General features: G+C 67.8%; 3 protein-coding genes across 9 annotated transcripts; 2 read left to right on the forward strand and 1 right to left on the reverse strand.

The window, feature by feature from the left end:
• Positions 1-106: 106 nt before the first annotated feature.
• WDR6 (WD repeat domain 6) lies at positions 107-5048 on the forward strand. The gene is made up of 7 exons (XM_071550368.1): positions 107-236; positions 307-2719; positions 3020-3115; positions 3316-3432; positions 3617-3735; positions 3816-4313; positions 4608-5048. The coding sequence occupies exons 1-7, from the start codon at positions 131-133 to the stop codon at positions 4679-4681; spliced, it is 3423 nt and encodes a 1140-aa protein (XP_071406469.1). The 5' UTR covers positions 107-130; the 3' UTR covers positions 4682-5048.
• Positions 4920-10668, reverse strand: DALRD3 (DALR anticodon binding domain containing 3). Of its 2 annotated transcripts, XM_071550369.1 has the most exons (13): positions 8924-10624; positions 8530-8819; positions 8169-8449; positions 7881-7939; positions 7660-7782; positions 7436-7506; positions 6921-6979; positions 6499-6581; positions 6275-6398; positions 6127-6185; positions 5911-6024; positions 5620-5688; positions 4920-5460 (listed from the first exon to the last, which is right to left on the reverse strand). In XM_071550369.1, the coding sequence occupies exons 1-13, from the start codon at positions 10217-10219 to the stop codon at positions 5341-5343; spliced, it is 2748 nt and encodes a 915-aa protein (XP_071406470.1). In that variant the 5' UTR covers positions 10220-10624; the 3' UTR covers positions 4920-5340. The 2 variants fall into 2 exon arrangements, with proteins under 2 accessions (XP_071406470.1, XP_071406471.1); XM_071550370.1 differs by lacking the exons at positions 4920-5460; positions 5620-5688 and having other exon boundaries at positions 5934-6024; positions 6127-6201; positions 8924-10668.
• NDUFAF3 (NADH:ubiquinone oxidoreductase complex assembly factor 3) lies at positions 9289-13842 on the forward strand. Of its 6 annotated transcripts, none has more exons than XM_071550377.1 (5): positions 9289-9299; positions 12629-12821; positions 12896-12962; positions 13068-13168; positions 13341-13842. In XM_071550377.1, exons 2-5 carry the CDS (start codon positions 12672-12674, stop codon positions 13518-13520), a joined length of 498 nt encoding a protein of 165 aa, XP_071406478.1. In that variant the 5' UTR covers positions 9289-9299; positions 12629-12671; the 3' UTR covers positions 13521-13842. The 6 variants fall into 6 exon arrangements, with proteins under 6 accessions (XP_071406478.1, XP_071406477.1, XP_071406476.1 ...); XM_071550376.1 differs by lacking the exon at positions 9289-9299 and adding an exon at positions 10262-10343; XM_071550375.1 differs by lacking the exon at positions 9289-9299 and adding an exon at positions 11560-11793.
• Positions 13843-14432: the final 590 nt, after the last annotated feature.

Consider the following 14432-nt stretch of genomic DNA (forward strand, 5'->3'; position numbering starts at 1 on the left):
ACGGGCACCGCCTGCGCGTGCTCCGGGGGCGGGGCCGCGGGGCTCGGCCAATGGGCGGCGGGCGGAGCGGCGGCGCGTGGGGTTCGGCCAATGAGCGCTGGGCGGGGCGGAGGCGCGCGGGGCTCGGCCAATGAGCGCCGCGGAGAGCGGCGGCGGCGGCGCCGCCAAGATGGAGTCGGTGGCGATGGTGGCTCCGGTGACGGCGCTGGAGTTCGCGGGGGACGCGCTGCTGGCGGGTGAGCAGCAGGACCGGGGCGGGCTGGGGACGGCGGCGGGAGCGACAGCGGCTGATGCGATGTCCCGCAGGCACAGGCCCGGAGGTGGTGGCGTTCCGGCTGAGCGGCGGCGGCGGGACGGCAGGGGGAGAGCGGCGGATGGTGCTGCGTGAGGCCAGCGTGCAGGGGCTGCGGGCCGAGCCGGGCCCCGGGCCGGCGGTGCGGGTGGCGGCGTTCGGCGGGCGCTGGCTGGCCGTGCTGGCGGTGCGGCGCGGCGGGCCGGGCCCGCGGCTGGCGCTGTGCGGCGGCGGCGCGGCGCGGGAGGTCGGGGCGCGCGTGTGGGAGGCGCGCTGGGCCGGGGCCGGGCGGCTGGCGCTGGCGCTGGGCGGCGGGGCCGTGGCGCTGTACGAGTGGCGGGGCGGCGGGCGCTGGCTGCGGCGGACGAGCTGTGGAGGGGCCGGGGCGCTGCGCTGCGCCGTGCTGGCCGGGGCGGGCTGGGCGCGGCTGGCGCTGGCGGCCGGCACGGCGGCGGGGGCCGTGGTGGTGTGGCGGGCGGCGGCGGCGGCGGCCCCGCGGCGGCAGCTCCGCGGGCACCGGGGCGCGGTGCTGGCGCTCTGCTACGCGGCGGCGCGGGGCCTGCTCGCCTCCGCCTCCGAGGACCGCAGCGTGCGGCTCTGGGCCGTGGGCGAGCTGGGCGGCGGCGGCGGGAGCGGGGACGGCACCTGCCTGCTCGTGTGCTACGGGCACGGTGCTCGCGTGGCCGCCGTGGTGCTGCGGGGGCCGCTCCCGGTCAGCGCGGGGGAGGACGGGGCCTGTCTGGAGTGGGGCGGCGGCGGCGCCGTCCGGCGGGCTCGGCGCGGGCACCGCGGGGCCCTGCGCGCCCTGGCCCTGCGCCCCGCCGGGGGCCTCCTCGCCACGGGCGGCGACGATGGCGGCGTCCGGCTCTGGCGGCCCCGGCGGGCGGCCCCGGGGGCGGTGGCGGCGCTGGGGGGCCCGGAGCGGCCGCGGACCGTGTTGCTGGCGGGACCGCGGCGGGTGCTGGCGCTGGGCGAGGCGGGCGGGCTGGCGGCGTACGAGGCGGCTCGGGGGCTCTGGGCGCCGGTGCTGTCCCCCGCCGCCGTCGGGCCCCGCGCCCTGCTGGCCGCCGCCCCGCTGCCCGGCGGGGACGAGGCGCTCTGCGCCCTGGGCGGCGGCGACGGTCGCCTCCTCCTCTTCGCCCTGAGCCGCCCCGGGGCCGCCGCCGAGCTCAGGCCGTTCGAGGGGGCCGTGCGCGGGCTGAGTTGGGCCCCCCGTCCTGGACTGTCCCCCGCCGCCGCTGTCGCGTTCCTGGTCTCCGGGCCCGAAGGGGAGATGCTCTGGCTGGACGTCGTGCACCGCCCCGGGCGGGCACCCTGGGTGCGGCTTATGGGACGGTACCTGCTGCCCCCCTGCAAGCAGCGCTGGCACACCTGCGCTGCCTTTCTGCCCCAGGGAGAGCTCCTGGTCTGCGGGGACCGCCGGGGCTCCCTCCTCCTCTTCCCGTGCAGCAGCAACTCGGCCTGGGCTGCAGAAAACACCACTATTGCCAATGGTGGCACCGACCCAGTCAGTGAGGAGTCCAGCACTGAACTGGAGCCCTGTTACTTGTTGCACAAAGGGGCTCTTCCCCTTGAGTCCCCACTGTCCCTGCTGTTCGGGCTCCACGGGAAGACAGGGGTGACTTCAGTGACCTGCCACAAGGGCTACATTTACAGTACTGGCCGTGATGGTGTCTACCGCCAGCTCCGACTTCAGGACCGGCAGCTGGAGGTCCTGTGGAAACGCAGGCCCTGCAAAGGGCTGCAGTGGATCGAGGAGCTGCGCTTCACCCCGGATGGGGACCTGCTTGTGCTGGGCTTTCATGCTGACAACTTTGTGGTGTGGAGCAGCAGGACCAGCGAGAACCTCCACTGCATCCCTTGTGGGGGTGGGCACCGCTCCTGGAGCTACTGCAGCAGCCCCTCAGCTGAGGCCTTTGCCTTCATCAAGTCTGGGGACGTGATGCTCTACTGCCGCGAGGCCGAGCCCTGCGAGCAGCAGGTGCTGCTGGCGTCCCTGCACGGGCGGGAGATCACCTGCGTGAGGCGCCTGGGGGCCGTGGAGGTGCCTGGCCACGCCGCGCTTAACGTGCTGGTCACCGGCAGCGAGGACACCACGGCCTGTGTCCTGGTGCTCAGTGAGCACTCTCGGGCAGCTGTGCCCCTCGCCCGCCTCAGTGACCACATTTCCAGTGTGAGGACACTGGCGCTGGCCGACCCCACAGGACCTGGAGATGAGGGTTTTGGTGACAAGGGCTTGTCTGCCCTGCTCTTCTCTGCGGGTGGGCGGGCGCAGATCGAGTGCTACCGGCTGGTGTGTGCTGGGGACCCAACCTCTGAGAGCGCCGTGGCCTGCCAGGTCATCCATGTGGCCTCCCACCGGCTGGACGAGCACTGGGAGCGGAAGAAGAACAGGCACAAGCTCATCAAGATGGACCCAGAGACGAGGTGATGCTCAGGGACTGCCTGAGGCAGGGTTAGTAGTGACCATGATCCAGGAGGGTGATGGGAATCACGCCAGGCTGCAGGCTCAGCTAAGGCAGGCAGGGCCAGTGCGGCCCTATATGTGCATTCCTGGTGTCCTGTGGCTGGGCCTTGAGGGGCTTGTGGGACCAGGGAAAGGCCCGGTCTTTCCTGGTGCCTCCTCCTGCATCCAGGACTGGGCTGGGCCTGCTCTCCTGGGCCATCCACCTCCCCAGGGTCACAGGTGTCACCAAAGCATTGGTGAGTGTCATATCTTTGCTACAGGTACATGTCCCTCTCAGTTGTGCCCAAGACTACCACTGAACAGCTGTCCACACTGTGGAAGTTCCTGGCTGCTGCCTGCAGTGATGGATCAGTCCGGTGAGGAGCCGTTGTGGAGCCTGGCAGGGAGAACAGAGCTGGGGCTGCTGCTGGAAGCAGAGCAGGCTCTACATGGGAGGCTGCTGCCATGGATGTGGGGCTTGTTCTGCACTGGGAATGGGATGGTGCACAGTGGGAATTGGGGCAGAGGTGCCAGGAGCCCCTTCTCCCACAGCCAACTACCCTCTGCTCCATCACAGGGTCTTTGGGCTGCTGGAGGCTGCTCGGAAGTTGGTGCTGGTGGCAGAGTCATTTCACCACCAGCGCTGTGTGCTGAAGGTGGAGGCATTTGTGCACACTGGGACAGGAGGGGAGAGGTGAGCCCTGGATGCTGGGCTGCTGCTGACAGACTTTGGGGAGAAGTGTTTGTCCTCACAGGGATGGCAGCTTGGTGAGAGGAGGGAAGGGAGAAGGTATGGGGTGCTGTTCTGCCCCTTCCGCAGGTCTCAGTGGGGACCCTCGGGGCTGTGGCTGAAGGCTCTCCCTACACCTGCCTTCTAGGAGGCACCTCCTGTGCAGTGCAGCCACCGACGGCAGCATCGCCTTCTGGGACATCACCGGCCCCATCACGAATGCAGTGGATGCCCTGTACCAAGCAGAGGGAGAGATGCAGCCCTTGGGTGGGTGTCACTGCCAGGGGCTCTGCTGCTTCCTCTGACCAAGGTGAGCATTGCTCTGCTGACCAAGCCTGTTTTCCCAGCCCTGGGTGTGCCGCTGCTCACCATCATGGCGCACAGCTGTGGTGTGAACAGCCTCCACGTCAGCAAGATGCCAGAGGGACAGTACCTGGTGGCCAGTGGCAGCGATGATGGCTCCATCCATGTCTGCCTGCTGGGCGTGTCCCTGGGCAAGGGTGAGGCCACGGCAGGGACCTCCCTGCAGGTCCTGGAGCGGGTGTCCAGGCCCTGTGCCCACGCTGCCCATGTGACAGGGATCCGGGTGCTGCGGCCGGACCTGCTGCTCTCGGCCTCGGTGGACCAGCGCCTGACACTGTGGCACCGGGGCCAGGGCAGGCTGGTCCCCCTCAGCACCACCTTCTTCCACGTGCCCGACCTGGCCGAGCTGGACTGCTGGGAGGTGGCAGAGGCTGGGGGGCAGCTGCGGTACTACTGTGTGCTCTGTGGGCAGGGCCTGGAGCTGCTGAGCGGCACAGCCCCATCTGAGCCCCTGCCACCAGAGGCTGCCAGTACTGGGGCAGGTGTGTGACACATCCCAGTCCCTGCCTGTCTTGGCCTCCCATCATTGCAGTGCCTGCCCCAGGCTGCACACGGATGTGTCCCCTCCTGAGGGGATGGGCATGCTTGGCTCCCTCAGGGGCAGCACAGCCACATCTAGGCCAGCTCAAGGGCAGTGGTCTCAGAGAACACAGATGTGACCCCTCCTGGACAAGCCTGTGGCTCCCCAGGCACTAAAGAAGCAGGGCTGTCAGCCTCCCCTCTGCAGGAGAACTTTGTTCCTCAGGAGTTGAGGGACTCATGTCCTGGTTTTCCAGCCCTGGTCTTAAGAGAGGAACATTCTCCTGAGGGCCCTGCCCAGAATGGGGAGCTTGAGGGCAGCAGGAACTGAAGAAGGATCAGGCAGTGCTGTGTGACATGGTGGGCTGCAGCCTGGTGTGCCCTGGGACAGGGCACTGTCTGACAACCCTAACCCTGCAGTGCTGAGGATGCTGTTGAAATGCAGAGGGCCAGTAACAAAGCAACACTTCAGCGCTGCTTCAGGCCATGTGGGTTCTTCCTGTGCAGCAGCATAACCCAGGACAGCTGGAGCAAGGGAAGGACAAACAACTCTGAGGTCAGACACAGTGTTTGTCCAGCAACAAGTATATTGGACCCCAGTACTGGGGCCTGGCCTAGGACCTGAGTGGGGCCTGGAACCTCAGGAGCTCCCTGCCAGCATGGAGCAACTTTCAATAAACAGCTTTGACAGACCTGAAGTTGGTGCCTGGGTTTGTGGTAACTGGTCTCTGGTGCCATGTCCCCCAGTGCTCCCAGCCCAGTTTGTGGAGTCCCACAGGAGACTTCCCTTTTCCCTTCATACTGGGCAGAGCTGCCAAGCCCAAAACACCATGGGCTGTGGGCGGGGAAGTGCCTGCACAGAACTGAGGCATCCCCTGTCTGGTGCTGGGGCAGCCCCTCACCCTGCAGGGGAGAACATGCCCTGTCCTCCCCTTTTGAGCACGTTGTCCAGGTGCCTGTCACACGATGGCACAGCTCTTGAGGGGTGGCTCAGATCTGGCTGAGAGGAGGGAGGTGAAGAGTTGCCAGTGCACTGTGGAACACATCCCTCACTGCTCCCAGCAGCTGGAGGCGGGCAAACATCTGTTCGAAGAGGTGAGGGAATGGCTCCTGTGGGGAGAAAGGCAGCAACCTGAGGCTGGAGGCCAAACCCCCTCAGCAGTGCCCTACAGGCAGTGCTGCCTCTGCACCCCTGGGGGCTGGGGCAGGGGTGCATCATGCTGCTGGCACCCCAGAGTCTGTTCCCCACAGGGCTGCCCCCCAACTCACCCCCAGGACATGCACCCGGTTGTAGTAGGAGCTGAAATCCATGCTGAGCTGTATCAGGAACTTGCACACCTGCAAGGCAGAGATGGCTGATGGCACAGTGGGTTCTGGCCAGTCTTGGGCCCTGCCCCACCCCAAGCACAGCAGGAACAGCCTAAGGGGTGTTGCAGTCTCTTCCCTCAGCACCCTCTCCATGTTATTCATTGGTAGGCAGCACCTGCTGGCATGGGAGCTTTGTCCTGGGCTGGGATTGCTGGAGCAGCACCCATGGGTGCTGTGGCACATGGCACTTACTGTCTCTGTGTTGGCTGTGATCCGGATGCCCTTGGAGGGTGCAGGCAGCTGTGCTGCCTGCTGCAGGACTTCAGGGAAGGGCAGGAGATAGTTGAAGAGCAGGAGCCATTCACCCTGTGAAGGGATTCTGTCTCAGTGCCAGATCCTGCTGGGCCAGTAGCATCCATCACGAGCTGAGGGTGTGCAGGTCCCCTCATTCCCCCTCTCAGCACTCACCTCTTCTCGGAGGCAGGAAAAGTTCAGTTCAGACACTGGTGGCAGAGGGGGGTACGTGCCTGGAAAGAAGGGAAACTGCTGTTCTTGGATAAGCCCCTGTGGCTCCAGGAGTGGCTGCTAGAGGAGGGGGGGCAGGGCTGGTGCTCACCCCGCTCCACGGCCCGCTGGAAGGTGTCGAAGAGCGTGGCCAGCCGGGCACAGTTGTACATCACAAAGGCACCGCTCTTGGTTCCCTTCGTGGAGATGCTGCTGTTCTCCAGGTCCAGGGTGATCTGAGGGCAGGAAGAAGTCACAGTCCAGGCTGCTCTGCAGCACTCGGTGCAGCTGCACTATTGCCTGCCAGCCCTGGCTCCGTGCGAGCCGCTGTCCTACCTGACTGCGGTGAGCCGTGCTCAGCATCTCAAACCTGATGGCAGCCACTGTCAGGGTGTCAATCACCTCTGTCCAGGCCTCATCTGTGGAAAGTGCAGGTGGCATCAGTTCGTGCCATTCCCATGTACTGACACCCCAGGCAGGACACCCCACCCAGGGCCAGGTGCTCCGGTGGAAGCGTGGGGAACACCACACTTCCCATCTCCCAGCAGCAGGTGCTCTGTGCCACTGCCCTGTGTATTCAGGTGCCCTCCCCAAGCAAGGTCAGCCCCAGGCTCCATCCTGGAGGGGAGAGGGAATTCCATGCAGGGGAGAGCCCCCACTGGCTGTGATTCAGAGGTGAAGAGGGAGGGAGACTCATAGGAGCAGTGGAGATGGGATGGAGCAGCAGCTGTGTGTGGAGCCACAGAGCAAACCCTCACCTTGTGCCAGCTCCCCATACTTCATCACAGAGGCTTCGTACATCTGGCGCCTTCGGAGCCTGGGAGGAACAGACACTCAGAGCCACCCCTCTGGGTGAGCTGGCCCCACAGGGCACCCAAGGGCTCTGCCAGCCTCTGGGCTGCCTGGGGCTTCTCTGCTGCAGCAGTGACCCAGCCAAGCAGAAGCATTACAAAAGCCCCAGGAGCTGAGCAGGGGCAGCCAGGCCTCTGTGCTGCTGTTGAGGAGGGCCCTGGGGGACCACCCAGCTCCTGCCACTTCCTCTTGGAGGGCCAGAAGCAGCACTGCTGGAAAAGGCCACTGGGAGTGGGGAAGGTACCTCCAGTCCTCCTGAAATAGCCCTGTGGCCATGGAAAGCAGGCTGGAGGGACTGCCCAGAGCCCTCAGTGCACCAGCAGCTCACTCAGTCATGACTGTGGGGTACCCACGGGGCCGGGCAGAGCTCAGGGAGCCATGGCAGGCAAGGGAGCAACAGCTGTCCTGCACACCAACTTACTGGAAGTACTGGTCTGCCCCAATGGGAGATGAGGGGTTGGTCACCTTCACTGGCCCACAGACAAGGTGCTTCTGAAAGACAGGAGAGACCAGGGCTGGGGACAGACTCCAAAGGTCCACCCAAATGCAGTGCAGGAGGACTGGGTGAAATCCAGCACTGCTCTAAACCTTGTCCTGAGCACAGGTTTGCCGAGGCCACAGTGAGGAGGATCACAGGTTGCTCACCTGCAGAGCTGTGTGGGTTCCCGGATCCAAAATCCTCCAGAGCAGATCCAGCTGCTGCTGCTGGAATTCCTCCTCGCAGCTCACCACGTGCACGATGCTGCAGCAGCTGCCCTGGCCTTCAGCCTGCAGCACAGCACAGAAGGGAGCTCAAACAACATTGCCTGGCAGAAGGGAAGGACACCTGGGAAGTGAGAGGCAGGCAGTGCCACAGGGTCACTCACCAGGCACTGCAGAACAGCCTCCTGCAGCTCAGCCAGGGACCTCAGCATCCCCTCTGTCACTGAAAAATGGAGAAACAGAGCCTAGGACTTGAGGGTTTGCCATCCCACACCATTGGGTCTGCCCCAGGCTCAAATCAGGCTGAAGGGGAATAAGTAGGGAAGGCAATTTGTGTCCAAAGTCCCCTTATTTTCAGTAAAAAAAGCATTGCAAAAAAAATAGGAAACAGGTCTATTTGCACCCATTCAGCCCCCACTGCCACCCCCGGTTCCTGTACGTGTGAGGCTCACCGAGAAGCACATCTAGATTGGGGTCGTAGCCCACCAAGCCCTGCTGCTCCACAAAGCTCTTCAGGTGCACTTTACCGATGACACCCTCGGGCAGTGCGGCCGTGCCCGGCGCCTGCTCACGGGCCGAGGCACAGCGGGCCCGGCCCAGCGCTGCCTTCAAGGCCGAGACAGCGTCAGGGAGGGACGAGCCACCGGAGCTGGAGGGCCAGTCGACGCGGAGCTGCCGCAGGACCTCCAGGCTGCGCTCCTGGGCCAGGGCAGGGACCAGGCGCACGCCGACCCTGCGGGAGAGGGCGGGCCAGGCGCTGGCAGCGGCGGGCGGGGCGCGGCGGGGCCGGGCGGGACCGAGACACTCACTCACCCCTGGGCGCGCAGCAGCTGGGCCAGGTGGTCGGCGAGCAGGACGGGCCGGAGGTGTCGGGGCCGCAGCGCTGCGGGGTCGCGCAGGGCCGGGCAGTGCAACACCACGCGGCCCTCCCGCGCCCCCGCCGCGGGGGCAGCCGGCCCGGGCAGGGGCCCCAGCAGGCGCCGGAAGGCCTCGGGGCGCCGCACCTGCACCGCCAGCCCCGCCGGCGTCTCCTGACAGCCCCGCAGCGGCAGCACCGCCGGGCCCCGCAGCGACGGCACCGCCGACACGGCCCCGGCGGGCACCTGCGGGCAACGCAGGGGGAGCGTGACCGGGGCCCCGGGCCCGCCCGCTCCGCGCAGCCCCCGCCCCGTGCCCACACCCCCCCTCGATCGCGGCCTGGGCCTACCTGCCCGCCGGGAAAGGCGGCGCCCAGCGCGGCTCTCGGCGCCAGGAAGTCCCGGTGCCGCAGGTTGCGGGCGCCACTCTCCTTCACCCAGAGCGCGCCGGGCCGCCCCAGCGCCCCGTTCAGCGCCCGCAGCGTCGCCGCCACCCCCGGCCGGGCCTCGCCCTCCTCCATGGGAGCCCTGAGGCGCTCCCGCCGCCGCGCGCCGGAAGTGACATCATTGCCCCGCGCCCTCTTAGTTCCCGCTGGCGACCGCCATGTTGGGCGCGGCTTGCGGCGCTCCCGGGCGGCCATCTTGGTTGCGGGCAGGGCGGCCATGTTGGGCGGGGGCGTGACCGCCCTGGTGTGGGCGTGGCCGACATGGCGGGTGCGGGTGCGGGTGCGGGTGCGGGGGCCGGGCACGTTCGCGCTCCCCGTGGCCCGGGGTCTCTGCCCCGCACAGCCTTGTCCCAGCACGGCCGCGCTGTCACCCTGAGGGGTGGGGGGTGTCCCCTCCTCCCCAGCCTGGCGCAGCCCCCGGTCCCCAACACAGGGGCGTGAGGTGCGCCTAGAGGGGACACCCCCAGGAGCAGGAACAGGAGCCACAGGCCGTGCACGGACTGCTGAGGACAGCGAGGGGCCCTGGGAGAGGGTCTGGCAGCTGCACAGAGACAGCAAGGGTGGGTTTGGAGGGGCTGGAGGTGCTGGCAGAGTCCCTGATGGGCACAGCGCCACTGGCAGGGCACAGCTCGCCGGTCCGGCCCGGCCACCGCAAACTGCAGGGCTGTGCCACGATGCTGAGCAGCACCCGGAGGGGCCGTGCCCCCGCAGTGGGATCTGCGGGCTCCGAGCCGGCCCCAGCAGCGAGGACAGGCACGGGGAGCTGCTCGCCCCCCCAGCACGTGTGAGCAGCGTCCGCTTATCGGCTCCAGGAGGAAGGAGGTGGGAGCGATTACATCGCGCCCTCGTGGTCTTGATTTCATCTGCAGAGCTGAGAGGCTCCACAGCACCGTGGTTCGAGCACACATGAGGCAGTGCAGGGCTCACACTGCTGCTGGCTGCCCACACAGCACGAGGAGGCCGCTGAGCTGGGGACAGGGCAGGGGCCCAGCACACCCCCAGCCCCCTGGCACGGAGCCTGGCTGGGGGGAGCAGGATACAGGAAGCGCCAAACGCTGGCACAACACAGCACACATCCCGAGGAGCTGGGGACCTCCCGCCCTGCCCTGCCCTGCCCTTCCTGCCCTCCCCACGCGGCTGGGGCAGAGGGGGAGCTCTGCCCACAGGGCCCAAACCGGTTCCTCCAGGGCTTGTGTGCATGCGGAAGCGGGGGGTGGAGCAGGGCGAGGGCAGATCCTACTGCTTGGGCTCTGCCAGGAACGCAGTAATTTGTTTTGAGGCTCCGTGGGCAGCTCTGGCGCCCCAGGGCTGCAGCCCACGGCAGGTGAGAATCCACAGCCCGGGGCAGGACTGGGGACACGTCCCCCAGCTGCGGGGTGGCTGCGTCCCCCCCGCAGCGCAGGGCCATGCCATGCTGGGGCGCTCCCTGCACCACCCACAGCCAAGAGGTGATCTGAGAATCGCTGCTCACACCAGACCAACTGCTGACTGTCCGCAGGGCAGGAGCCACCCGCGACCTCTGCCCGGCCGGCCGGGGGGACGCGCCGGACCTGGTGCCACCACTCAGGCCGGGGGTCCAGGCTGGATCCGTCTCCATCCCCAGAGTCCCCGCAGGCAGCCCCACGTGGGCCCTGGCAGTGCGGTGGCCTGGAGAGGGCTCTCGGAGGCGCCGAAAGAGCTTTGGACAGACACGACATCCCCGATGGCTCTCTGGCTGCCTGCTCAGCGGGAGTGATCGTGTCATTCCAAAGCCGTCTCTCTCCGGGAGACGGATCCTGCCCACCCCTGCGGGCACGGGGGGCTGCGGGGGCGCCAGGGCGGGCAGGAAGCTTTGGCAGTGTGGCACAGCCAGCACCGCGCCCGGCACAGGTGCCCACATCCACCAGCCAACAGCCGCCCTGCGCCGGCGGAGAGTCCCCAGGAAGCCAGCTGCTATTTTTAGCTGCCGGGGGCACAAGACCACTGGAGAGCCCCCAGCCCTGTGCAGGGGGCTGAGCCACGAGGCTGGGCACAGTGGCCCCCCCATCCCGATCCCCCCTCTCCCAGCGCCACCGCAGCCCCAGGAGGGGTTGGAGGGGGGCAGCAGCTCTTGGCCGGTGCCGTCCCGGCGGGCAGGGGTGGCGGCAGGTGAGGCGGGGGCGGGAGCGCGGGTAACGAAACCCCAGGGCAGCTGGGCACGGCGGGGACAGCTGCTTTTGGGATTCCGTTGCCCGCGCTGGCGCCGCGGAGGGAGATGGGCACGGGCACCACTGCCACGCCACCCCGACCCCCGGGCAGTCGGTGGGTTAAAGGCGGAGAGGGCGACTTACCGGGGCGGAGGAGCTGCGCGGGAGCCGCCGCCGGGCCGTTGTGGCCGGGGGTGCCGGCGGTGCCGGGGTTGTGCTGCAGCTCCCCCCGCGCCGCGGGCAGGGTGCCAAGGGGAGGGCGGCACGGCCGAGCCAAAAGGAAACGGCTCCGAACAAAGCCCCGGTGGGGCTGGAGCAACTGGTGTCAGCCCAGCACCCTCCGACGGGGCCCGGAAACACGAGCCGTTCCCGAGGGAGGGCACCTGCCCCGGCACCTGCGCCGGGCGACGGTGGCCCCGGCACCGACGGCGGCCCCCGGTCCCGGCGAGGAGCCCTCGGCCTCCGCCACGGGGGAAGTGAAACCGCCTGGGGAACCCCACCGGCCTCACGCGGAGCTCACGCGGTGTCGCCCGGGGGCTCCTGGGATCCTGCCCTGGCCGAGGGTGCCGGGAGCGGGGATCCCTGACACCTCCAGCACGGCACGGCACGGTACGGCACTGGGGAATGCCCCGCCGCCACTGCCGGGGAGCTTCCCGGTGGCACCTGGAGTGTCAGGCTCCAGGTGGGTGACACATGTAGGGGACGTGTGTCCCCCGCCCCAGGGCACCCCTGAGCCGGCAGTGCCACCGGCCCCAGCGAACGGGCAGCACAGGGGGCAGCGGCACCGGGAGGTCTCCGAGTTCAGCCCCAACTGGCAGCAGCCGCCCGCAGTGGGGCACCGGCGGGGCCGGGCCGGGGCCGGGAGTGCATCCGAGCCCCGGTCCCGCTCCCTCCCGCCGCCCGGGGAGCCGCCCGCTCCCCGCTCACCTCCGGCCCCGCAGCCTTCGCGCAGCAGCCCGGGCCGGTCCGCGGCCACTCCCGGCGGCGGGGTCGGGGCGGCTTGGCCGGGACACCCCGCACCCGCCGTGCCGCTCCTGCCCCGCCGCCGCCGCCGCCTCTTTCGGTTTCGCTCCAGCGCCCACCCAGGCGCTGCGGGTCGGGGCGCTGTGGCTACGTGAGTGTCACCGCCCTCCCGCCTGGCGGGCAGGGGCAGACCCCGGGGGGACCCCGCGAGTCCCGGTCCGGCCCCGCTGCCCCGGTCCGACCCCGGTCCCCCCGTGCCGTCCCGGCCGCCGGGGGGCGGTGCTGGTGGGGCGGGGCCGCGCGGAGGTTCCGGCCATGGCGGCGGCGGCGGGGCTGGCGCTGCGGCGGCTCGGGCCGGCGGCGCGGTGGGCACCGCACAGGTACAGGTACCGGTACCGGCACCACGAATCGCGGCTGCCCCGCGCTCAGCGGCGGTGCCCGTGCGGTTCCCACGTGTCCCAGCTGCTCCCTGTCCCCGCAGGGCGCCATTCCGCGGCCACCGGCTCACGCCAGCGGACGACGAGATGTACCAGCGGACGCGGGTGACGGTGCTGGAGCCGGAGTCCCCCAACATCATGTTCATTGAGGGCTACAGCAACCGCGGCTTCACCATCAGCGGGGACCTGGTGGTGGGACCCTGCGCCGTCCTGCCCCGCAGCATCCTCCAGTGGAACGTGAGTGCCCGGCGGCGGGGCCGGGCCCCTCCGCGCACCGGGGCGGCCCCGCTCAGCCCGCCGTGTCCCCGCAGGTTGGCTCCCACCGGGACATCTCGCACGAGAGCCTGTCGCTGTTCCGGCTGCTGGAGCCCCGGATAGGTACGAGGGGCAGGAGGGCAGGGCGCCTGTCGGGCCGGTGTGCGGGAGCTGTTGGTCCCCGCAGGGAGTGGCGCTCTGCCCACCCTTGCCGTGTCCTGGTTGCAGAGATCCTGGTGCTGGGCACGGGGGACAGAGTGGAGCGGCTCCCCCCCGCCATGCTAAAGCAGATGCGAGCGTGCGGGATCGCTGTGGAGGTGCAGGACACGGTAAGGAGGGGGGAGCACAGGCAGCGCCCCACTGAAGGGGAGGGCAGTGGCCACTGGGAGACTCTCCTGAGGCCGTATAGGCAGGAGAGAGGGGGTCATTTGCCCTGTGGGGAAGGGCTGCAGTCTCCTTTCTGAGGGCTGGAGCTTCACTCAGTCCCTTTTCTATTCACAGCCAAATGCATGTGCAACCTTCAACTTCCTAATGAGTGAAAAGCGCATGGTGGCTGCTGGGCTCATCCCTCCGCGGGGCGTCTCCGCGCTGCCTGCCGTGGCTGTGGGCTCTGCGGGGCTTCCCCTGCCAGCTGGAGGCCCCGAGGGTCACCGCTCCCAAGGGAGAAACACTTTAGGCTGAACTGTGGAGCTGCTGTCTGGGTGATGGTTCTGCACACAGGAGAGCTCGGCTGGGCTCTGCTCTGCTTTCCCGAGCTTCTCGGCCTCCCAGCTCAGTCTGGGCTGGACCTGCAGGGCACAAGGCTTTGCTGACAGCACCACTCCCACAGCCCCGCCAAGGTCATGTCCTGCACCTTGGCAGCAAGAAGGCTTGCCCAGAGGCAGGGTGGAGGCTGTTGGAGTGAGCTGCACACCCCCCAGGCACATCTGGGGCTCCACAAGATAAATACATGTAAATGGGAAATAAAAGGAATTCTGTGATGGTTAATGCAATGCACAGCACAGCGAGGCTCTAACGTGCTGATGGGGCATGTGCTGACCCCAGGTGCTGGGCAGTGTGCACAGTGCCAGTGGTGCCACGTGCCAGCAGCTCCCTGAGCACAGCCAGCTGGTGTGTCCCAGCTGGTGCCTGGGCTCTCCCGTGGGGCTTTGTACCATCTCTTGTGCAGCCTTAGGCTGCAGTCCTGGGGTGCTGCACTCCCTCTCCTTGGATGCTCAGCTCAAGCATCCAACATGGAGAGGGTCACTGTCCTGTTCCACTTTGCACTGGCTCATGGTTGGGGTTGTCACTCCTGGGGATGGGGGTACATGTATCTAATGACCTTGTGCCCCAAACCTGCCATCTCCACGGGGCCAAGGCGAGGGGATGTGCCATGTGGCAGTTTCGCTTAAAAAGTGCATCTGACACACCCTGAGGGTGTAGTTCAAGGTTCTGGTTTTAACTTGTGTAAACCCAGTTTGACATCCCCAAAACACTGGGAATGGCAGGAGTGACGTGTATACAGATAGAGGTGTTAAAATACTTCTGTCAGCTGGTGCTACAAGCACAGGTAACTTGCCAAGCCAGGGAAGTTTGCACTGCCCACACCTGCAG

This window comes from Pithys albifrons, chromosome 3 (assembly GCF_047495875.1).
Source record: "Pithys albifrons albifrons isolate INPA30051 chromosome 3, PitAlb_v1, whole genome shotgun sequence".
NCBI lineage: Eukaryota > Metazoa > Chordata > Aves > Passeriformes > Thamnophilidae > Pithys > Pithys albifrons.